The sequence below is a fragment of the Somniosus microcephalus genome, chromosome 1 (genome assembly GCF_052327205.1).
Source record: "Somniosus microcephalus isolate GS21.2 chromosome 1, FLI_Smic_1.0, whole genome shotgun sequence".
NCBI lineage: Eukaryota > Metazoa > Chordata > Chondrichthyes > Squaliformes > Somniosidae > Somniosus > Somniosus microcephalus.
The window spans coordinates 381,185,377-381,210,185 of record NC_140987.1 but is presented as its reverse complement, the minus strand read 5'-3'; the positions used below and the strand labels follow the sequence as shown (position 1 = coordinate 381,210,185).

The following is a 24,809-nucleotide window of genomic DNA, read 5'->3' as shown; positions in this document are numbered from 1 at the left end:
TGTTGCGTTAACCGGCTGAGGGCTTGCGGAGCGGCTGCATTCATGTGCCTTCATTGCCACAAGCCATTCCCTGACGGGGGCCTAGAAGTGTCGTTCAATAAGCCGCCGACGGACGGCCCTTGGACCTTGTGGCTCCCTCCTGGGCTGGTACTCCTCCTCCTCCTCCTCATGGTCCTCCTGCTCATCCTCCTGAGGTGGTGGTCCAACGTGAGGTGGCAGTGCCTGAGTCCTGCGGATAGCCAGGTTGTGCAGCATGCAGCAAACGACGACGAACTGGGAGACTCTATCCGGCGAATACTGTAGAGATCCGCCGGAACGATCCAGGCAGCGGAACCGTTGCTTGAGGACGCCAATCGTTTGCTCTATGATGTTCCTTGTGGCTTGATGGCTTTCGTTGTATGCCTCCTCAGCAGGGGTCCTGGGCGCGCGGAGCGGGGTCATGAGCCATGTACACAAAGGATAGCTTTTGTCCCCGATAAGCCATCCTCTTGGGGGAGGCTGTGCCTGGAACATGTCAGCCACAGTAGTCTGGCGCAGGATAAATGCATCGTGGCTGCTGCCTGGAAAGCGGGCATTGACAGCTAGGATGCGCTGCCTGTGGTCACACACCAGCTGTACATTGAGGGAATGGTAGCCCTTCCGGTTGCGGTAATCCTCGGCATTGTCGATAGGTGCCCGCATAGCCACATGCGTGCAGTCAATGGCGCCCTGCACCATGGGGAAGTCGGCGATCCTCACAAATCCGACTGCATGCTGCTCCTGCCTCTCTAGGGTCATGGGGAAGGAGATGAATTGGTGTCTCCTTGCGAAAAGGGCATCGGTGACCTGCCGGATGCAACGATGCACGGCGAACTGGGAGATGTTCGCTATGTCCCCAGCAGCGGCTTGGAAGGAGCCGCTTGCATAAAAGTTCAGAGCCACCGTGACCTTCACTTCCACCGACAGAGATGTCCTGCACATCAGCTGTGGACGCAGATCTCTGTGAAGCAGCTGGCAGATCTCTGCAACCACCTCCCTTCTGAAGCGCAGCCTCTTAACACAATGCGCGGCAGTCATGGTGAGATAGGACACCTGCTGGCGGTATTCCCTGAGTGGGTAAGGCCTACGTTGCCGACGCCTGATGGCCCCTCTGTGTCTAGGCATGGCTGCCCCTCTCACACAGCGTCTGCGAGCCCTTCGCACATAATGCTGGAACTGAGGGTTGGAACCCCATGCAGCCCCCATAATATACTTGCAAACAGTGAAATCACAATGAGTCAAATTTCCAAGATCTGGCCAGAAGCCAAAAATACCTCTCCTATGTTGGCCCAAATCAGTAAGGTCTCTTCCTTGGTCTCTGTCCAGAAATCCGTAGCACTAAAGTCATTGCAGCAAAATGGCTGGCCTTTATAGTTCAGTCTAAGTGCCCTTTAATTAGCGCTCCCTGAGGCCCGCAGGGCCTCTGCTGCGTTCCACTTCACAGTTCTTAACAGCGCCACGCCCACATTGGGCGGGCGCCACTGAAGTTCCGGTTTGGGGCGCACAAACGGCGTTGCACGACGAAATGACGTCATAAGCTACGCGCGCAGCTGAGCGCGCGCAAACACTTTGCGCCGGCGCTAAATGGCAACTGAAGTTGGGCGTAGGCGCAGATCGGTCTGCGACCGGGCGCTAAGTGCCTAGCGCTCGAAATCTACTCCTCTTATGGCGCTAACGGCTGGCGAACGCAACTGAATTTCTAGGCCACAGTCCCTGCCGAGTGTTTGTAGCGCCCGTAAAAATTCATCTACAGACTCTCCTGGCTGTTGCGAGCGGGATCTTAGGAGATGTCTGGCATACACAGAATTTACAGGGCTCCGGTACTGCTCTTTCAGCAGTTTGATGGCGTCCTCGTATGTAGCAAGGTCCCGGATGAATGCAAATACTTTAGGGCTCACCTGGGCGGTCAGAACTCTTAGTTTGGATCCCGGAGGCACGCCGGATTCTCCCAGGTAGGATTCGAAACAGCTCAGCCAGTGTTCGAAGTCGAGGGCTGAGTTCGCTGCCTGTGGGTTTAGATCCAGGTACGGCGGTCGGAGGGCTCGCAGCCAGGCCGGCTGCTGTGGCTGTTGTAGATGGCCGTTTGGCTGAGGCTGTACATCTGACTGGTCGTTTGGCTGCTCCGTTGAAGACATTTCAAAATTTAGCCAATAAAATTGATATACCTATCAATTCAGTTCATGAAAAGCGACGAGTTAAGTTAGTAACTATAGGTTTTTATTGGCTAAATAACAGAGCCCACCCTCGTGGGTGATCGGGTCCAACAAGGAGGAATACCAGCCAGTCGACCACCTTTATACCTGGGCAAGCAGGCGGAGCCATGGGGCGGAGTCAGCTGTGGTCAGCCCAGGTATAACAGCGTGACAAGAGGTGACCTTGCGTAGTGATACAACAGTGTAAACAGTGATAACCATAGTGTAACGATATAAACAGTGATAACCATAGTGTAACGATAGTGAACGATAAAAGTGGTTTACCACAGCTTTATATTCTCATTTATAGCAAAGTAATAATTTTTTTAGGTTCTCGCCACTTGTAGAGAGCATGTTGCTCACGTTTCCTTTGTGAATACTTGGAGGAAATAATCATTCAGAAAATTGTTCCTAGCACTGCCACTCCTCCACTTCTCTCAAACCATCAACTGCCTCCATGCAGTCAGACTGCCAGTTTGGCATCAAGTCTTGGATGGGTCACAGCTTCTTCCAGCTGAGCATGAGGAAGTCGAAAGCTATTGTCTGTGGCATCTGCCACAAACTCCAATCTCTTGGGGTTAATTTCATCCCCATACCCAACCACTGCCTCAGGCTCAACCATACAGTCCATAATCTGGGTTGCCTGCTCAATTCAAGCAGAGTTTTAAACCACGCATCCTAGCCATCACTAAGACTGCTTACTTCCACCATCTTCTCTAACCAGCAACTTTGTCACTAAAACCCTTATACATGCCTTCCTCACCTCCAGACTTGAGTAGTCTAAGGGTGTCATTGCTGGCTTTCAATCATCCACTCTCCATAAACTTCAATGTACTTAAAAATCTTCCACACACTTCCTGTCCTGCTCACCTCCATCCCCACCATCCTTGTTGACTTACCCTAGATCTCGGTTTCCCAGTGCATTACATTCAAAAGTCTTGTCTTTAAATGCCTTCTGTACACCTCCCACTGCCTTCACCTCACCACTGCTGGAAGAACTTTCCGTGTCCTCAGACCTACTCTGTAGAATTTCCTCCCTAAACCACCCTGCCTTTCTCCTCATCTTTAAAAATTCCTCAAGACCTATCTTTTTCATCAAGGTTTCAGCCACCCCTAATCTCTCCATTCCTGGCATCCATTTCCCCTACATCTAGTATCACCTTGGGGTGTTTTTAACATTAAAGATGCTATATAGATGCAAATTATTGTAGCCCTATTGGAAAGAATAAATGTATTGCATTCCTGAGATGTCGACTGGCTATCTCTATCTGTGATACATCCAGATGGCCTGATCTAATTGTGTGCAAGGATTGGCCTGTACTATTTTGGCTGTAGGGAGCTGCATGTTTTGGGGATGCTTCTCCAGTCACTTGGCCAGAGCCAGAGGCAAGTGCTGGCAGGGGACTGAGAGCCACCTGCCTGTTCTGTTGCATTTACAAATCTCCATGTCTCTTCCTAATGGATGTCTCTAGTGTGTTTACAAGTACATATTCCTGAAAAATGCTCCAACTGTGCTTGTCACCTGCTTCCCTGAAGTCTGCCCTGCAGATGCTACTAATGTTCCTTACTGCTGAGAGCCAGGCCACAGATCAGACAACCTTTTCTGCATGACAGTACCAAATCTGCAACTCTACCCAGACCAGACTCATGTGTACAACTTTGTAACTATATAGATTCCTCAATATCTAACTGCAAATATTGTGTAGTATGAAATAATATATACTCTAGATCAAAACAAAACCCATGAGAATAAATAAACCTTTTGTTCAAAACAGTAAAAAAAGAAACAAAAGAAAGACTTGCATTTATATAGCACCTTTCATGACCTCAGGATGTCCCAAAGTGCTTTACGGCCAATTAAATACTTGAGAAGTGCAGTCACTGCTGTAATAAAGACATTTTAAAAAGAAAACAAACCATTCCGCTTCCTTGTACTCCAATAATGTCTTCAGCACACCCAATTAAACAAAGTATAATCAAAAGAGCTCGAGAAAGATGGACAGGAGCAAACAAAAAGGATGTTAATGTCAAACACAAGCATTTTGAGACAATTTGCAAGTTAAATGAGATATTGAAAACACAACTCTCTATTTGAGGCATCAGTAGAGGGATGGGAGAAGTGTTGTCTAGGATACACTTACTTGATGTAGTATGGCACTTTGTTTGGCGAGATGGCCCTCTCCCAGGGAACCTGGACAGAAGCTGAAAGTATGAATCACACAGAGATTGGGATAGATAATGTGAAAAAAATCCACAAGTCATTTAACAGCATAAATCATACTTTTAGGTCAAATATTTGCATGTCGCAGCTCTCATCTTGAAATGTGTAGGCGGCTGTCTCAGTGATTTAGACATCACAACACAAGAGAAATGACAGCTCGCTTTTACTAAATGTGCAAGGAGAATGTGCATATTTTATAACGTTTCCCATGGTTCACCAGAACTGAACTTCAAAAGAAATTTTGCCTTTAAAGAACAAAATCAGATCATCTTTTCTAGGATGTTAGTAAAATGCTGTTCAATGTTCACCTCTTTGTGGAATAATAATCCAGCACAACTTTTGGAAATAGAGTATGGACTGCTCTACAACATAAACACACTGACTGCTCCAAGCAATAAACATCAGGGACCAAGTTAAATACAAGATATAATTGCATCTTATATACAGGATAAAGGCATCAGGAGTAAGTTAAACAGAGATGAGAGATAATGGCCAGTGAGTTACTCAGAATAATAGGCATTAGTGAGTGAATCACGTGGAAGAGAACAGATAGTGACTGATATGAAATAAAAACAGAAAATGCTGGAAATACTCAGCAGGTCAGGCAGCATCTGTGGAGAGAGAAACAGAGTTAACGTTTCAGGTCGATGACCTTTCGTCCAGTTCTGATGAAGGATCATCGACCTGAAACGTTAACTCTGTTTCTCTCTCCACAGATGCTGCCTGACCGGCTGAGTATTTCCAGCATTTTCTGTTTTTATTTCAGATTTCCAGCATCTGCAGTATTTTGCTTTTGTATTAGTAACTGATAGGAATTGTTTTATGCCTGCATGCATCCCATTATGAATAGCACAAAAGCTTAGATGTGATGAACAGTACAGAAATGCAGACTTAACATAGACTGACTTCATCAAACCTAAACCACTTTGAGTGGAACATATACTTCATTTGATAAAGTTAATTGAGCACACGATGGATTGTTTGATTGTGCAAAAGTTAATTAAAAAAATTCCCTGTCCGTCGCTTAAGAAAGTAATCCCACAGCATTTCCAAAATGTGTTTGATTGAACATACTAGATAAAAAATGTTGGGATCCTGGGCCAAAGTCACGGTGGGCATCTTGAAGCTGCTTGAGGCGTTCCTCAATGGAGGTCTGTGGAGTGAAGAGCAGTAGCCTGAGACCCCGATATCACATAGAAAAGCCACACTGATTGCAGTACAAGATTCTGGAATTAATTTCTGATCTATAGCTTTCATGAATATTTTGCTAAGGGAGAAACAAAGGGTAAGGGAACACTTCCAGTATAAAATATTCAGCCAAACTATGGCAAAAGAATCATTTCCACACTCCCACTCCCCCCTCCTTCTCCAGCTACAACACGGTTGAATGTGATGGTGCGAGAGCTGAACTGTAACTTTAGGCATGAGTATGTCTGTTGATTGCAGTTTGTGATGTGTATCTTATGCATAAAAATAGCAGATGATTTACTATCTGCAAAATGGAGGGATTTATTTGACTTTTTTACCTTGTTTAAATGTACATAAAATGGGGCCTAAAAACCTGGCACATTCAAACTATGGGCAGTACTGTGTTTTAATTAAATTGCTTTTGATTCTGCCACAGCATGCTCCTATACTACATCTGCAGTAGGTAAGAGGAAGGGGAAGAAAGTTAAGGACAAATATGGGTAAAATCTGTAACAAAGGAATGCCCTAGACCAGAGGGAGACATCCCCCTTACAGATTTCATACACAGTAAAATGTTTCCAAAAAAAATGGCTCAGAAAGCTTCAATTCTCTTGGGATCAAACAACTTACTTGGTCCTGAATATTTCGCATTGATTGCCCATAAAATAAAGCTCAAGATTCACAGTGAGTATTGGCAGCCTCTTGAACCACAGGTTGCATCATGCTTGAGCTTCTCTGCCCCTAATGTCTACACACATACACTTTCAGCAAGACTGATTGGGTATTGATCCTGGTCGATTTTCTCATGACCTCGCTGCGCTCATCTTGTCCATGAGACCCACTTCCTGCTCCCTTAACCCTATTCCCACCAAACTGCTGACCACCCAACTTCCTTTTCTGGCTCCCATGTTAGCTGACATTGTTAATGGTTCTCTCTCCTCAGGTACTGTCCCCCTCTCCCTCAAATCTGCCGTCATCACCCCTCTCCTCAAAAAAACAACCCTTGACCCCCTCTGTCCTTGCAAACTACTGCCCCATCTCCAACCTCCCTTTCCTCTCCAAAATCCTTGAACATGTTGTCACCTCCCAAATCCGGGTCCATCTTTCCCGCAACTCCATGTTTGAATCCTTCTAATCAGGTTTCTGCCCCTGACACAGTACCGAAATGGCTCTCATCAAAGTCACAAATGACATCCATTGTGACTGTGACAACGGTAAACTATCCCTCCTCGTCCTTCTTGACTTATCTGCAGCCTTTGACAAGGTTGACCACTCCATCCTTCTCCAATGCCTCACTATTGTCGTCCAGCTGGGTGGGACTGTACTCGCCGGGTTCCATTCTTATCTATCTAATTGTAGCCAGAGAATCACCTACAATGGCTTCTCTTCCCGCTCCCGCATTGTTACCTCTGGTGTCCCCCAAGGATTTATCCTTGGCCCCCTCCTATTTGTCACCTACATGCTGCCCCTTGGCGACATCATCCGAAAACACAGCGTCAGTTTCCACATGTACGCTGACGGCACCCAGCTCTACCTCACTGCCACTTCTCTCAACCCCTCCACGGTCTCTAAATTGTCAGACTGCTTGCCGACATCCAGTTCTGGATGAGCAGAAATTTTCTCCAATTAAATATTGGGAAGACCAAAGCCATTGTTTTCGATCCCTGCCACAAACCCTAGCTACTGACTCCACCCCTCTCCCTAACATCTGTCTGAGGCTGGACCACACTGTTCGCAACCTTGGTGTCATATTTGACCCTGAAATGAGCTTCCGACCACATATCTATGGCATAACTAAGATCGCCTATTTTCACCTCTGTAACATCGCCTGTCTCCGCCCTTGCCTCAGCTCATCCGCTGCTGAAACCCTCATCCATGCCTTTGTTACCTCTAGACTTGACTATTTCAATGCAGTCCTGGATGGCCTCCCACATTCTACCCTGCGTAAACTTGAGGTCATCCAAAACTCGGCTTCCCATGTCCTAACTCACACCAAGCCCCGTTCACCCATCACCCCTGTGCTCGCTGACCTACATTGGCTCCCGGTTAAGCAACGACTCGATTTCAAAATTCTCACCCTTGTTTTCAAATCCCTCCATGGCCTCGCCCCTTCCTATCTCTATAATCTCCTCCAGCCCCACAACACTCCGAGTTATCTGCACTCCTCTAATTCTGCCCTCTTGAGCATTCCTGATTATAATCGCTCAACCATTGGTGGTCGTGCCTTCTGTTGCCTAGGCTCATCTCTAGAACTCCCTCCCTCTCCGCCTCTCTACCTCTCTTTCCTCCTTTAAGATGCTCCTTAAAACCTACCTCTTTGACCAAGCTTTTGGTCACCTGCCCTAACTTCTCCTTATGTGGCTCGGTGTCCAATTTTTTGTCTTCTAACACTCCTGTGTAGCGCCTTGGGACGGTTTACTACGTTAAAGGCACTATATAAATACAAGTTGTTGTTGTTGATCAGGTGCAGAAATCCTGGTCGATTTTCTCCTCTGGCACTGAGGTGAACTGAAGCACCTCTATTGCCACAAAGTTAAGATTACCTTTGTGGTCTGTACGCTTCAGTTGCACGTTGCCGTAACCAGCTGAGTCATTAGAGGAGCTTCCAGCAAAAGCAGTTAATGCTATATTCTTAGCTTATTTGTTAAAATATTGTGAGAAATACTTATTTAAAATGCTATTGTGAGTTATAGGAATATGGAGAGATACGGATAATCAAATACTTTATGAAACAAGGGGGCTCATGCACTCTGAATGAATGAATTAAACCAATGTAACTGGTGTGAGTTCTATGTGCGGGTTGTGAGGTTGGATTAATATCCTGGAGTTTTGCTTGATTATCTTTGGTAGTCAGGGAGAATTTTCACAGATCTTCTAGGAGTGATTGGTTGTCTCCATCAGGACATTAAGTGGGTTGGGTAGTGTCGATGCCAGGGAAAATTGTACATAGGCTTGATTGGCCAACGTATTTTTTTCTCTCATTCTGCTTTAGGAAGAGAAGAAAGCATGGAATAGGACAAAGGTTGTTTAGCCCAAGAAGCCCACTCTTTCCACAGGCCTTTTACAATGTATCCAACTGTAGACTCTTCCCATCTATTTAATCTCTTGACAGAAAGCTTTGCAAAAATACTCCTTGATTTCCCAAAGCTAATGAAGCAAAACTCCAGACTACCTAATCATCTCTACATCACTATTCAACCCTGGCCGACTGCCTTCCATAGACTCTTACGTTCCAGCGCTGATTTTGATTTGAGTTACTATTACTAGAGTATTTCACTTAAGAATACCAAACACAAAATAGTAAGACCTCAGCCATGCTGTCTTCAGAGACAATAGGACATCACAGTTCATAATGAATTTATTATGTCATTTTAATATTTTTCTTTTTCTGTTTTTCTATTTTTTTACAGTTCCTTTACAATGTTCACATCTTTATGATTCCCCAAACTGGACAACTCAATGAGGGCTCCCCACTCTTGCTGACTACTGGCATCTCATACCTGCAAAACCTTCCATCTTGACGTCAGTTCCTCCAGATGGTTTGCATTTTCTGTGGAAAGATGTACATCTGAGATTGCTAGTTGGTGAGCCAGGTCGTTGGCAATTTTCATGCCATCTTTTACAGCTCCCAGTTCCTCTTTGAATACCTTATGAGCCAAGAGGCAAAAAAAAGAAATGTTAGCCCATAAATTGTTGTTAAGAGTTAACCATAGATTATTAAGGGTATCTAGGAGAATTTATTCCTGCTGGTTACACATGTTATTACTGTTTTAAGTCTGTGGGTGAAATTAGGAATCCTCCAACCAATGAGAAGGCAACAGCACTAAATTCTCTAAATAAGACGTCAGCTTCTATTTAGGAATCACAATTGCCTGAATTATCATCTACCTCCTGAAAAGGGAAAATAACAAAATGTTGTGAATCTAAATGTTAACTTGTGTCGATAAACAACCATTCGACACCCCTCCCGTATCCTTATGAATTGTGCATTCTAGCTAAAATCTACTTGCCTCTCTCTAAATATCTGTTTGTTTAATTCAATTACATTCAGGGGACTGTTGTCTGCTCCTTTTATAGCTCTCGTCATGTTGCCAAGACGCTTTATAAATTCATAACTGCCAGCCTTATTCAAAAAACAACAGGCTGTTACATTTATAATGAACAATCACAAAGCCTGTACATCATCAGACTCTCAAGTCTACAATAACAAACTTTGCAACATATATATCGAAATAGATTGAGACTGTAACTATATTGTGCCTGACATAATGGGGGCAGTTGCCACAGCGAACAAGACAGAACAGCTTCATATTTATCATAATGACATAATTTCTACATCACTCAAATTATTCAATAACTTTTATGCACTTGATTTGTACATTCTGCTAAGAATATATTTCTGATTATGTAGAATAATGTAGCCCAGCAACAAATGGTGGTGGAGGAAGTGAAGAGGACATTGTTGTTGAAGTTGTTTTGGGCCAATTTCCCTGGTACATGTCTTGTTTTGCACACTTTGTACAAAAATAATAACTTGCAGGACAACGGAGTATTACAGTTTAACTCTTTTATTAAGCATTAGGTCTGATCTTACTCATAGCAGCCCAGTGGGAAAAGCCTGGCATTAGGACCCCTAGCCTGGGTCTTCAAAACAATAGTAGTCCTTACAGATGCCTGCAGACCAATGACAACTCAGCATGTGATCACATGTGAATATAATAGGTATTCCTTACAGATGCCTGCGGGCCAATGATAATTCAATATGCAAATATTACAGTACATGTGGTTCTTTAAAGGGGCAGTGTAGGCACATTAGGATTTTTTTCAAAGGATAGCTCAGAAGGTATCTTATAGCAGTCAACACAGGTCAACCATCATAGTCTTGGTCAATAGCATAATACTGTGGATGCTGGAAATCTGAAATAACAACAGAAAATGCTGGAAATACTCAGCAGGCCAGGCAGCATCCGTGGAGAGAGAAACAGTGTTAACGTTTCAGGTCTGGGACCCTTTCTCAGAACTGGAAAAATCTGGAGATGTAACTGATATTAAGCAGGCGCAGAGACGGGGGTGGGGGGTGGTTAGGAGGGGAGGAAGGAATTGAAAGAACATACTGTGCTTATGTAAGAGGCAGGAAAGATAAAATGTTGCAAATGGGAATGGCAAAATAATACAGCATGAAAAATGGGGGCAGGGGTTATTGTCTGAAATTGTTGAACACGATTTACGTTGAGCTTCATTGGAACAATGTAATAGGCCAAGGACAGAGAGATCAGAGTGGTAGTGAAGCGGAGAATTAAAGTGACAGGTGACCGGAAGCTCAGGTTCGCCCTTACGGACTGAATGGAGGTGTTCCGCAAAGCGGTCGCCCAATCTGCGTTTGGTCTCCCCAATGTAGAGGAGACCGCATTGTGAGCAGCTAATACACTATATTAAATTGCAAGAAGTACAAGTATAGTAAATCGCTGTTTCACTTGGAAGGGGTGTTTGGGGCCCTGGACAGTGGGAAGGGAGGAGGTAAAAGGGCATGTGTAGCATCTCCTGCGTTTGCACGGGAAGGTGCCAGGCGAAGGAGAAGGGCTGTTGGGGGTGATTGAGGAGTGGACCAGGGTGTCGCGGAGGGAGCGGTCGCTTCGGAATGCTGAAAGGGAAGGTGAGGGGAAGATGTGTTTGGTGGTGGGATCACGTTGGAGGTGGCGGAAATGGCAGAGGATGATCCATTGAATGTGGAGGCTGGTGGGGTGAAAGGTGAGGACAAGGGGAACCCTATTGTGGTTCTGGGAGGGAGGGGAAGGGGTGAGAGCAGAAGTGCGGGAAATGGAACGGACATGGTCAAAGGCCGTGTCAGCCACAGTAGAGGGGAATCCTCAGTTGAGGAAAAAGGAAGACTTGGATGCAATTGTTTCACAATGCAAGGTTCTTGCAGTGCACAGCTCAGGGAGGGCAAAGGCCTCCGGAATTCCAGTGAACTGTCAGTGAAATCCTGCAGCCAGCCAACACACTTACTCTTCCACAGGGGAGTCACTTAGAAGGATCTATCTTGTGTTAGTTTCTGGCATAAATGTTTCTGGAGTGATTCCTCATTAAGCTGCTGTAGATTTGGGCAAAGCCACTTCTATTGGCCAGGAGCTACAAACCCTTCTACGTGGTTTAAGGCAACAATATCACACATTTAAAGAGAGAAAAAGGGGGACAGGGAAGAGGAGAGAATCAATAGCCAGACCAGTCACAGAGAGGGAGTTCATGGGTTAACTGACCTACAAATTATTAAATAGGCTATTAGATGATATAAAAGATCATCAGTGAGATGACACAGGCTGGTACCAGCCTTGACTCATTGGTACTACTCTCATTTCTGAATCAGAAGGTCATGTGCTATAGTTCACTCCAGGACTTGAGCACATAATCTGAGCTGACAATTCAATGTAATTCTGAGGCAGTACTGCATTATTGGAGGTGCCGTCTTTCAGACGAGATGTTAAACTGTGGCCATGTCTGCTCTTTCAGGGGGATATAAAAGATCCCATGGCATTGTCTGAAGAAGAACACAGACATTCTTCTGGTGTCCTGGCCAATATTTATCCCTCACCAGCATCATTAAAAACGAATTATCTGGTCATTATCGCATTGATGTTTTTGGGACCATGCAGTGTGCAAATTGGCTGCCATTTTTCCCTATATTACAACAGTGACTACACTTCAAAAGTACTTAATTGGCTGTAAAGCGCTTTGGGACATTGTGCAAGGTGTTATATTGTGGCGGTACCACCGGTTGTCCCTTACTAACTATGTACATAATTCGCTATAACTTACCTGTTGGGGCCGTTGCCCCTTTAACTTACCTGTTGGGGCAGTTGCCCCTTTAAGACGCGCCCTAGCGCGCTGACGTCACGTCACACATGACGTGACGTACGCGCGGCGGCCGCCGGCCTGACTCAGCCTTCCATGACGGCTGCCGGCACAGCCCGGCCTACCGCGACTTCGGCCGCATCGGCCAGCAGACGGGAGCAACGCGATCTCCCGCTCCCGCGACAAGCGCTGGGTCAGCCCGGCCTCCAGCTCCCGCGCTCGCGACTTCGGCCTCAATGGCCAGCCTCCGCACCGGGTGAACGCACCGACGTATCGGCGCGGGTCACGTGACCGCCCCAAGAGCGGACCAACGCGCTAACGTCATTACGCGGTCACGTGACACCCAAAGCGCGGGAAAACGCTCTCCCGAGGACTGCGGACTCAGTCCTCGTGGCGTCCCCGTTGGGGAAAGACCTACATCGCGGTGTTCCTGCATCCAGCCAGCTTACCTGTTGTATTTCGTCTGTTCAAGTAATTAAACAACTTATTTTTTGTTCATCTGAAGTCGAACTTAATTATTTAGTAGGCATTCGCCCTCAGAGGTCAACACGAATACCTACAATTGGTGACCCCGTATCCGTGAATGTTTTTCACGGAAGGTACGCGCAACCTGAACCTTGTCTTCACAGAAGACGACCGCCCAACAACCGACGAACAACCGACTCCGTGGACAGTTTTCACGGAGGAAGCACGCAGCCTGAACCTGGCGACCCCATCTTTGCGAACGTTTTCGCAAGGGAAGCGCAGCCTGGAGGTGATCCCGCTTTTCACGGACAAAAAAACAAAAAAAAAACAGCCGGACCTCGTTTTTTGTGAACAATTTTCACAAAAGAAGCACGCCATGGAAGCACCAGCCGTTTCGCTGTCGCTACCGCAATTCAGGGAGACACAACCGCCCTCGTGCTTTGTAAAGGTAGAAGCCCAGTTCACCGGGAACATCGACGCGGAGCAGACCACGCATTGGCGTACGGTCCCCGTAGTTGACTTTTCTACCGCCACGCGGGTCGTCACCTCTACGTCCAACGCAACAGCAAGTATAAATCTCTCCAAGCGCGGGGTACTGCACGTTCGGGCCCACAAGATTGGAGCGCGCCCGACGGGGATACCACGAGGACTCACCCCCGTGAACCACGAGGAAGCACTCCTCGCGCACCACGAGGACCCAGCCCTCGCGAGCCACGAGGACCCAGCCCTCGCGAGCCACGAGGACCCATCCCTCGCGAACCACGAGGACCCATCCCTCGCGAACCACGAGGACTCATCCCTCATGAAAAACGAAGACTCGTTCCCCGCCGACGACGCACCAGCCCGTCGGCCTGCTGGTTGTGTTACTTACCACGCTTTTCGGCGAGACAAGAAGCGTTGCCGCCCTCCGGGCAGTCTTTCCACCAAAGTCAACTACTACTCGAAGCGTTGCCGCCCTCCGGGCAGTTTACCCCTACCTCTTCCACGAGGTTACTTTGTGGGTGGTCACTGGGTTTCTGCCCCTTCGGGTTTCCGCCCACGGTTTGGTTATCAACATTATTCATTTACTCTGCACTTGTTCCCAACTCAATTTCAGTGAAGAAACTAAACAAGTGCTGCAGCTCAGCCTAACCGAGTTTTCATCGCCCAAGTTCTACCTGCTCTTTGGAATTGGTAAAGTCACATCGGCTGCTGTGATTGCTTTCCGATCCAGCTATCGGGATCGTTCCTTCTCGCCTGGACCCTACGAGAGGGAGACTTTCGCTCTTACCTCCCTCGAAACTGTGACTGAAGCCTTGTTGGACATGATGGAGGCCTGTATGAGGGACATACCAACCTGTCTGGTAGATGAAAGCCAGTTCACATTAACTATTGCCAGTCACGGCACATCACTGACATTCATGCACCAAGAATGTGCAGCAATAGTGCAATCTATTATCCGTATAAGAACGCGTTGGGCATTGTCACAGCCAGACTATATCCCACGGCACCCTAAAATACGACCAAAGGATGTTCCAGGGACACTGCTGAACATAGCACTTCTGAACCTTGGGAGCTCGGATCCAAGCTTCCGGTCTGCTGCCTATAATCTCCTGTGTGCCTTAACATGCACCTTCAATCTGAAGATTGAGGGTCAGTTGCTGGAAACATCCGGACTGTGCATCCCTGCAAACAACACATTATTTATTGTCTCCATCAGTAAAACCTCGGCAGCGAATGAGCCTCACCTGCCACTGGAGTTCCTTGAGGAGTGCATCTCAGGCTTCAGCAAATCCGGTATTGTTAAGAGTACATGACACCCTAGTTGTTGAACCCGGTTCGCTTCTGTAAGCATGATGACGACGCCAACCGTCAACGGGTTACTGCCATCCTGGTCAAGCTGAGCCTTACCGCAAAGAGTACCAGCAAATGCACAGACATGAGATCCGCCTTGCCAGAATAGCACGCAAAGCTAATAATTACTAGGTCCCTGCTGAACCCAGGCTAGCTTTTGTGATCCGTATTAGGGGAATCAATGGTGTTAGCCCTAAAGTCCGCAAGGTACTTCAGCTCCTACGACTGTGCCAGATCTTCAATGGAGTGTTTGTGAACCTGAATATGGCTTCAATCAACATGCTCCGTATTGCAGAGCCATACATTGCATGGGAATATCCAAATCTAAAGTCTGTCCGTAAATTGATTTACAAACGTGGTTTTGACAGATCCAACATCAGCGCATTGTTCTCACTGCCAATGCCCTGATTGAAAAGCAGCTTGGAAAGTATGGCATAATTTGTATTGAAGATCTGATCCATGAGATCTACACAGTAGGCAAGAACTTCAAAATGGCCAACAATTTCTTGTGGCCCTTCAAACTGTCCTCGCCACATGGTGGCATGAACGAAAAGACAACACCTTTTATTGAGGGTGGTGATGCTGGTAACAGAAAAAAACGAATCAACAGAATGATCAGAACTATGAACTAAAGGCCTGCCTGTCTCCAACTCCGACGCTCGAACAGCACCTGATGCGGGCTAACATTGCCATCCTAGCCCGTTACATGCTGATGCTGTCTTTCAGCCACTCGCTCGCTGCGGCCGTCCATCTCCCCTCAACAAACGCAAACATCTACTGACGCCGCAAACATCGAGGACGGGTCCAACGGACAGCCCGCGGCCGCGATCGGCCACGTGAAATTTGCAGTCCGCACCAATCACTGATCTGCGTAGCAACGGTTTACTCTCCGTTGTGCGATCGTCGTAGCACTATGGTACGCACCGTTCCGTGCGTGCCAGGCTCCCGAAGATTACGCTCACCTGTCGGCGAGTTCACCAACCTTGCCTGTAAAGTCCTTCTGGATCGCTCGGTTGGCGTTCCTGCAGAGTTCGTCAGAACAAGGACTTCTTCCACCATCAACGGAGCGATCGTCCACGTCCACCTGACCTGCCCGTCACTCTGACAAGGCCTGCTGTTTCACACGTTTCCACGGTCCTTCGCCTGACGGATACGTTTTATTCGCCACGACGTGCGTAAGGATCCGCTGACGACCAGCATCTTCAGACCTCGCCTGCCAAGTCGAGACAGTACGCCCGCCGAGACCGCCAGCTCGTCAGACCATCTTTGGACTTTCGTTAAAGCGAATTCTGGGGGGGCGCATGTGGCGGTACCACCGGTTGTCCCTTACTAACTATGTACATAATTCGCTATAACTTACCTGTTGGGGCCGTTGCCCCTTTAACTTACCTGTTGGGGCCATTGCCCCTTTAAGACACGCCCTAGCGCGCTGATGTCACGTCACGCATGTGACGTACGCGCGGCGGCTGCCAGCCTGACTCGGCCTTCCATGACGGCCGCCGGCACAGCCCGGCCTACCGCGACTTCGGCCGCATCGGCCAGCAGACGGGAGCGACGCGATCTCCCGCTCCCGTGACAAGCGCCGGGTCAACCCGGCCTCCAGCTCCCGCGACTTCAGCCTCAATGGCCAGCCTCCGCACCGGGTGAACGCGCCGACGTATCGGCGCGAGTCACGTGACCGCCCCAAGAGCGGACCAATGCGCTAACGTCACGTGACACCCGAAGCGCGGGAAACGCTCTCCCGAGGACTGCGGACTCAGTCCTCGTGGCGTCCCCGTCGGGGAAAGACCTACATCACGGTGTTCCTGCATCCAGCCAGCTTACCTGTTGTATTTCGTCTGTTCAAGTAATTAAACAACTTATTTATTGTTCATCTGAAGTCGAACTTAATTATTTAGTAGGCATTCGCCCTCAGAGGTCAACACGAATACCTACAATATAAATGCTCTTTCTTTCTATTGCTTTTTCCAACAAATCTAATAGACTTGTTTCATTTCAGGTTTCAGTTCTGACGATGGCAACATCATAATCTATTTCTTTTCTTTCCAGATGCTGTCTGACCTGCTGCGTATTTCCAATAATTTCTGTTTTTTATTTCAGATTTTCAGTTTTTCTTTTTAATCACTTAGAAGTAGAAGCTGAAATAAAAGACAAGCTCTAAGAGGTTACAAGATAGCAGAAGCCCAACATAAGTTGGCAATAGATAGTGAAACCATTGTAATATAAGGCTGCTCCTGATAGATTCAGGGACACGGGCTGATTTTCCACTGCTTTGTGCCCCAGCTATCGCTATTTCCAGGACACAAAGCACAGAGAGAAGCGGTGGTGACCCGCTATGCCAGGTCTCTCCCAACTTTGTGTTTCACTTACATTTCTGAGGTTATCCCCCATTGTGATTGGAATACATCTGACGTTTTTGCATCCTAGAGTTGTAACGTATATTCTATGCAATTTGAAAACTCCTCTCACAATACCTAACTACAGCCCTGTTTGTACTGTCACCAGCAAGAAAGAATCAAATTAATAATCCACCATGGACAAAAATACTTCTTTTTGCTACATCAACAGGTCAACCTTTGTACGGTAACTATAGCGAGTAACTGTACCTTAGTTGTCTCAATATGCTCCTGCAATGAATCAATGAAGAGATCTCCCACGGGTTCCCAGGATTCTCGAACAGCCTCAGCCTGGTCCAGGGCAAGACTAATCTCTTCCATGGCACCTTGGAGCTCTAGAAGCCTCTCCATTGTTCTCTCAATGTGCCTGTGCCGGTCAATGCAGCGAGCACTCAGCTTCTCCCACATTTCACTTGATACGTTAGCCTGCTTCCAAATGAACCGACTCACATTCTGGATTCTCTGCTTTGGTGACATATCTGAAATTATGATTCGTTAGAGGTTCAGAACAGAGCATGCCCTTGGAGGAATCTTATATGCTGACTTAATGAAGAGGATACATTGGTAACTGGATAATGGACAGATTAAACTGCCCAATGGCAGTCCAGTGGTGACAACAGTACAATAGCACACACTGTGATTATGGGATAAAGGGGCTTAGCAGGTGGTGATATGGAATACAATATAGAATAGATGAGATAGAGGAGTTTGTGATGTAGCAGCTACTTCCATCTCCGAAATGGACAAAATATAAAAATGAAGAAAAAAAGTATGGAAAGTGTTTGAAGATTCATCTTTTTAAAGAAAACAGTATTGAAGATAGATTAGGTTTGATTGTAGGAAAAATAAAATTAAAATAAAATAAAAGCTGTGAGAAAAAAGAATGGGAAAGAAGAGAGAATATAGAGAAAGAGAGAAGAAATTTTTTTAAAATTAAAATTGTATTATTTTAAATTTATGGGTTAATATTACAGTAGTAGAGTACGGCTGATATTTGAATAGCTTGATTTCATCATGTGAGTTTCTTTCAGTGAAACAGTGCATAAATTAACTATTTATAAAACTGATCATTACAGGGCCACAACTATTGACCTGGAGGGGATTACCAGCAGGCTAAGAGTCGAGCTTACTGCTTTAACTTTAAAATAATTTCAATTACTAGCTGCATGAACCATAGTCTGGGTGTGCAGTGTAGCAATTGTACAAACAATGCAGGGAGGAAAATGACAATATAGCCTAGAATGTAGGAGCTGATAATGTGATGAAAAGTCTGAAACCTCATTGAGGCCACGGGCTTTTATTCACATGAGGCTGAAGTTCCATAATGTGAATGGAGTGCATGAGCAACACTTCAGATGCTCAGTGCTCATTAACTAGGGACAAATGTTGAGAAGGGTCTTAATGGCCCAAGGGATTTTTTTAAAAACGGCGAATTAAAAAAAAATGCCAGGACTTTAAGGGCAGCACTTCCATTGGTGCTGGTGCCCAAGAGCAGTGGAATCTGGCATTTTCCCCATAATGTATATTATAATGACACAGATGAGGTCATAAGGAAAGCAAGATAAAGTGATGACCTTTGTCTTGTGCTGGTTCCTCTGTCTCCTCGAGAGGATGCTGGGATAGGAATGCCTGGGCTGACTCCAAAGTTGCCAATATGAAGGGTCCTTTAGTCTTTACGTCTTCCATGAAAGCCTTTAGTGAAAGAATGTGGAAAGAAAATGAAATCTTGGAACAGAAATCAAACGTTTAACTTTTCAGTTACCAGACTAGTAAATTACTTTATTACCAATGTTATTTTTAAAAAACTTTTATGTGAAAGTGCAATTGAAATTATGAGTAGCCTTGACATTATTTACACTTTTCCTTATGATATCTGATCGGAAGGTTGGGGCTGGGGCAGAAGATCTTGGCTTTGAAACCTGACAGGCTTCATATGTCAGGTGGATAAAAGGTTCAGGAATGGGGAGAAAACTGGAGACTGGGACTGAGCCATTTCAACATAGAAGTAGAGAATAGGATTTCATGCCCAGCAGAAACCACCCTCTTCAAGTAACTGCTCGCCACCTTATTCCTGATATTGTGACACACTTATTTTTTGATATTAAAATGGTGTGATTTTGGTCTGTAGTTAAAAAATTATAGTTGGGAAGACTCTTTTCTGTGGAAACTGAGACTCCTTTTTAAGATATTTCCTCTGCCCCAAATGTTCTCCACTGCTCCGGTTGATTCCGGAGATGAGGGGGTTGACTTATGAGGAAAGGTTGAGTAGGTTGGGACTCTACTCATTGGAGTTCAGAAGAATGAGAGGCGATCTTATCGAAACATATAAGATTGTGAGGGGGCTTAATCGGGTGGATGCGGTGAGGATGTTTCCACTGATGGGTGAGACTAGAACTAGGGGGCATAATCTAAGAATAAGGGGCTGCCCTTTCAAAACTGAGATGAGGAGAAACTTCCTCACTCAGAGGGTAGTAAATCTATGGAATTTGCTACCCCAGAGAGCTGTGGAAGCTGCAACATTAAATAAATTTAAAATGGAGATAGACAGTTACCTAGCAGATAAGGGAATTAGGGGTTACGGGGAGAGGGCAGGGAAGTGGATGTGAGTCTAGATTCGGATCAGCCATGATCCTATTGAATGGCGGAGCAGGCCCGAGGGGCCGTATGGCCTACTCCTGCTCCTACTTCTTATGTTCTTATGTTCTCTCCTGAAGGCACCGCTGCCTGATTGGGATCAGCTCAGGTCAGAGATCAAACTTGGGAATTCCTTGTCTACATAGCTCAGTTCCAATTCTGGGAAATACATTAACCATCTGAATTACCAGGGAGCTTTAATGTATATCCTTTTGTATATGTGCAGCTGCAAATGCATTATGGCAAAAGTGACACATGACTCCTCTCCTCCCCATCCCAAAACAAAAAAAGTTTGGCAAACACTTTTTTTATTAAGACACTTCCCCTTTAAGAGTGGTTTGCATTCTCTTTGCAGCTTCAGTCTTTAATTACGACATATATTTAACCTTCAACACAAGAGATTAATGTTAATTTTTGCAGAAAAATGAGATTATTGCAAAATGCAAAACATTTATCTACTGCCGACCATTTTCTTCAAACGAGTGGGTAACTTACTGAGTGGAACTCATTGTAGCGCTGCACTGCACCAATATCCCCTGTGAAGGGAAGCTGCTCAGACAATTCTTCATCTTTCAGGGTCAACCAGTCAATGATCTCCTGCAAGGACAGCTGCAGCTTGCCACTGTGATCAGAGAGTGCCTCCAGCCGAGCCCTTAGCACACAATAGAAGGAAGGAAGTTGGGGGGGGGGAATTAATAGTTTTCAAACGCATAAAGAGATCTTCAGCTAAGGTAAATGGTGTGGGAGGACAACACAGAAGATCACATAGTATGGACCATTATGGAGACTGGCAATGTGTCAAGGTTCCATTTGTGGTTGTGTGTCTGATCCCTGATCAATGCCTTATCTGATGTCATCTTCAGAGAGATGCTGTTGGTTCTCTCATGCTGCTGACCTCTATTCTTTGCTTCTGGGGATGTCTGCAATGAACAGGAAGGACACAGAGCTGGCAAACAATAACGTCAGCCCCACATGTACATGGGACCGACATCCACTAAAATGATTACCCCCCCACCCCCCACCACAATCTTCTACCTTTTTCTTTATTCAGGTATATTCAGGATAGGCTACAGTTGTACAGGTTGTTGGCAGCCTTCCAGTACTTCTCTCCTTCTCTTCACTAGCCTTTTTGTCAATTTTGAGGCTGGACGTTGAAGGACAGCTGGCTATTCAACCACAGGGTCCATCGCGACCAATTTTGCAGTTGTCCGCACCGGAGGTCCACACATGCGCACTCACAGACATACCTTCCAGCAGGGTACTCGATTGTGATCAAAGCCAATTTGTGTCCACCTCAGCCCAGAGGCACTGAGGCCAACTGTAGCATGTACTGCTACCTGACTGAAATAAGCTGACTCAGCCCAGGTGGGGAATTAAAACTAGGGCTTTCTTAGTCTCCCTGGCTCAGTATCACGTTTGGCGTGGTTTGGGGGTGGGGGGGGGGGGAGGGGGGAAATAAATAACTTTGCAACTATTGTGGAACTGCCCTTGAATTTACACAGAATAGATTGTGTTCATTTTTTCTAGCCTGGGCATGCCTGAATTCAGCTTTTTCTTTCGCTTCAAGACTACAGGGATATTTTCAGAGTCTGCTCATCCTCATTAAAGTTCCAAGGAGGCTGAGCTAAATTAGATAGTCAAAAATGGAATACTCAAAGATATCACTCACTTAGGACTGCAATTCAGATTGAATCCCTTCTGGATATATTTTATTTGAAGAAAAGATTTTTGTAAATGAGATCTAAATCCTGCTTTTGATTCTAAGTGCTATTGAGCTCTACTCACACCATCAGTTCCTGGCGTTATGACAGTTGAATGTAACGATTGGCGAGTAAGGTTGATTTATATTTAAGCTTTTAACGACTCAGAATTCACTCCAGACTATCACAACTGCCTCAGGATTTCTTTGTGAAAAACTCTGGCCAAGATTTTATTCTTACTGAACATATCTCCCAGAAACAGATTTCAATTTCTTTGAGTGAATTTTGTGCTCATCAAGGTGAAGAACGCCAGTGCGGGAGAGGAAAACACTTTTTTATTTTTTTGACATCCAGTTTCTGCATTAAGTAATCCCAGGTCAGGTGTAGCACAGGCAGAGGCAAAGGAAACCACCTAACAATGTGCTTTAGTTCAAATTACAGAACAGCACCCCTTACATTATGAAATGTTCTACTTCCTATGCCAGCAATCATTATGGTCTCTGAGTGAAATTGCCAATTTAGTCCTCATTATGAGCAGTTTTGCACTGCAGGCTGACGCACTAAAATTGGGTGAAGACTGTCCCAAACTCATTTACACAGAGCCCTTACACCCAATGGACTGTGAAGACCACTAGCTTAAACACCCACTCCCTCCACCAACAGTGCACTGTGTGTACTATCTGCAGGATGCACTGTAGCAACTCACCAAGGCTTCCTCAGCAGCACCTCCCAAACCCATGGCCTCCATTACCTCAAAGGACAAGGGCAGCAGATGCATGGAAACACCATCACCTCCACGTCCCCCACCTAAGTCACACACCATCTTGACTTGAACGTATATCACTACTCCTGAGTCAAAATTCTGGATCTCCCTACCTAACAGCATTTGTAGGAACACATTCACCACAAGGACTGCAGCGGTCCCAGAAGAAACCCCACCACCACCTTCTCATGCGCAAGTAGGGATGGGCAGTAAATGCCGGCCTTACCAGCAAAATCCACATCCCGAGAATGAATTAAAAAAAGACTTTGATCACATCAGTCAAGGCTGGGCTGCTAAATTGTCTCCTACACCTCAGTGCCTCAGTGGAGCCAAGGAGCAAGCTGTCTCTCATCAGATGATGGTGCAGGGCTAAAAATATTAAATAACTTAAAAAATATATAAATTCACCTGATATTTTGAGATTTCTTCTTAATCTCGCTCCAACAGAGGTTCATCTCCTTGAAGTGCTGATATGATGTCTGTGATTTAATTCTTTTGTTCTCTTGGTTTGGCTTTCACATTTATTCCTGACATCCTGAATCAATAATTATAACTATAAAAATAATTAAAATAAAACACTCATTAAGGCCATTTGTATGAATGTATGAAGCAATTGATTTGTGTTGATTCATTGATTAGATTTGGGTATTTGTTGTCAATGAATTATGGGCTGTATTTGCATCTTTTGTCAAAAGGGGGTGAAATGCCCTTTTCACTCTTTGCTATTTATGGGCAATTAATCGAATGGCTTGAAATGTGTGGTTTAAAAAAAATGTAATTTTGTTATTGGGATCAAAAGGAAAGCCAATCACAGCACACCCATAATGATCCCGTAATGCTTCTTAAGCAACGAATGATCGCTAAACCGGTATAAAATGATGAAAAGTTCAATAATGCAGCTGTATATTTGTGCGAAATCGTGCAGGAGGATGGTCACCAAAGCCAATGTGGAGACAATAGGTGTGTCAATATGTGAACTGCGTGCCCACTGCTGTGAGGACCTGACAGGAGGTGTGTAGAAGAAATTGTCCATTTAACAAACAGCACAGAGATAAAGCATGATTATCACTCGAAATTAGCAGCACAGGTCAAATATGAAAATGGAGGAAAGTCATAGTTGTTAAAGATTTCTGCGAAAAGGTGCTGCACTCACACAGAGAAATGTTTGCTAGGTTGTAATGAATAAGGTAGTGAAGTAGAAATAGCAGGGTTATATCAATTACATTATATATCCCATCCTGCCAGTCCGAAACTGTGCATCGACGCGCTGTATTTTATTACGTGAGCTGCTTATCGTTTATACACTTATGGATTATTGGTGTTCCTGTTTACGGATCGATGGTGGGTGCCCAAATGTCGACATGCGTTTAGTCAATGGTGCCCTGTATCTTTGGGGAATTCACCAAATAAACTTCTGCTACCTCTGCCGCTGACGAATGCTGAAGTTTGTCTAGCGAGCTTCAGTTACATCTAATAATGGAGTGCCGCAAGGAAAATAGCTGACTTCAGAGATATTGGGCCGTATTTTCCGATCGGAGGCTTCCTGCGTGTGGAGGCCTCCGATCTGGAAAAAATCTACGCTCTTACCTGAGGGCTCCAGAGGTCTGGCCATTTCTGCTCCTGGGCCTCTGCTCTACAAAATGCGCAGAGGCCCAGGTATCCCAGGGGCGCATGCGGTTTGCAAGCGTCCCTGGGATCACGTGGGCCATGGGGAACCAATGGGAGAAGGGAATCTCCCTTCATACTTTTGACAGCTTAGACCTGTCAAAAGTATGAATGGGGAACACTCCAAAAACATATCAAAACATTAAATAATTTTCTTTTTAAATCACGTATTTAAAATTAGTTACAATTACATTAAATTAAATATTTTAAACAAAAAGTTTTTTACGGGGCTAAAGTTAAATTTACCTTTTTTAAAAAGTATTTTTAAATTATAAATGATTGAAATTAAAAAAAAAAAAAACTTTTTAAAACTCTTATGCTGGTAAAAGTAGGCATAAGATTTTTAAGGGTTTTCAGCGGGCAGAGGTTCTGCAGAAAGCGGAACTCTCCACCCGCAGAGGCCCTTCTCCAGGGCAGGTGGATGATCTGTCAAGAGGATTCTTGACAGATCGGAAGTGCCGGTTTTCAGCACATGCGCTTCGCATGCCTGAAACCGGCACTTGCGAAGTCCCTACAGATGTGTACACAGTTCATACACACCTGTAGGGATCGGAAAATATGGGCCAATCTCTATGGGTGCCTGCAAGGAACATGCAGCATAAGATTTGAGGACAGTGATTAGCTTCAATGCCACTGGCAGTACAGTGCAAACGATAGATTCATGCATTTTTCTTAGCTTCTCCATTGTCCTATATGCTGGTTTTCAGAGTATCAGGTCACATTACACACATTCCCTTTCCTTTGCTACTGAAATGGCAGCTATGCACAGGTATCAATAATGCCTTTTCTGCTAAAAATCAAACCTTAAGGCAAAACCTCACAGCTGCTCCTTAACAAGGAAAAAATGGCTTAATGGACGGCCAATGTATTAAGGTGCATTACATC

The 24,809-nt window shown here is 45.5% G+C and overlaps 1 protein-coding gene across 1 annotated transcript in view; it reads right to left on the bottom strand.

Moving 5' to 3' along the window:
* The window catches only part of LOC147125025 (dystrophin-related protein 2-like), an 81,059-nt gene extending 57,462 nt beyond the window's left edge, over positions 1-23,597 (bottom strand). The window contains exons 1-7 of the mRNA XM_085990627.1: positions 22,668-23,597; positions 20,292-20,448; positions 18,737-18,854; positions 17,373-17,641; positions 9,120-9,266; positions 5,506-5,584; positions 4,352-4,412 (exon numbers count right to left, since the gene is read on the bottom strand). Coding sequence (XP_085846753.1) covers positions 4,352-4,412; positions 5,506-5,584; positions 9,120-9,266; positions 17,373-17,641; positions 18,737-18,854; positions 20,292-20,448; positions 22,668-22,714 — 878 coding nt within the window. The 5' untranslated portion in view covers positions 22,715-23,597. The remainder of the gene's footprint in view (positions 1-4,351; positions 4,413-5,505; positions 5,585-9,119; positions 9,267-17,372; positions 17,642-18,736; positions 18,855-20,291; positions 20,449-22,667) is intronic.
* Positions 23,598-24,809: the final 1,212 nt, after the last annotated feature.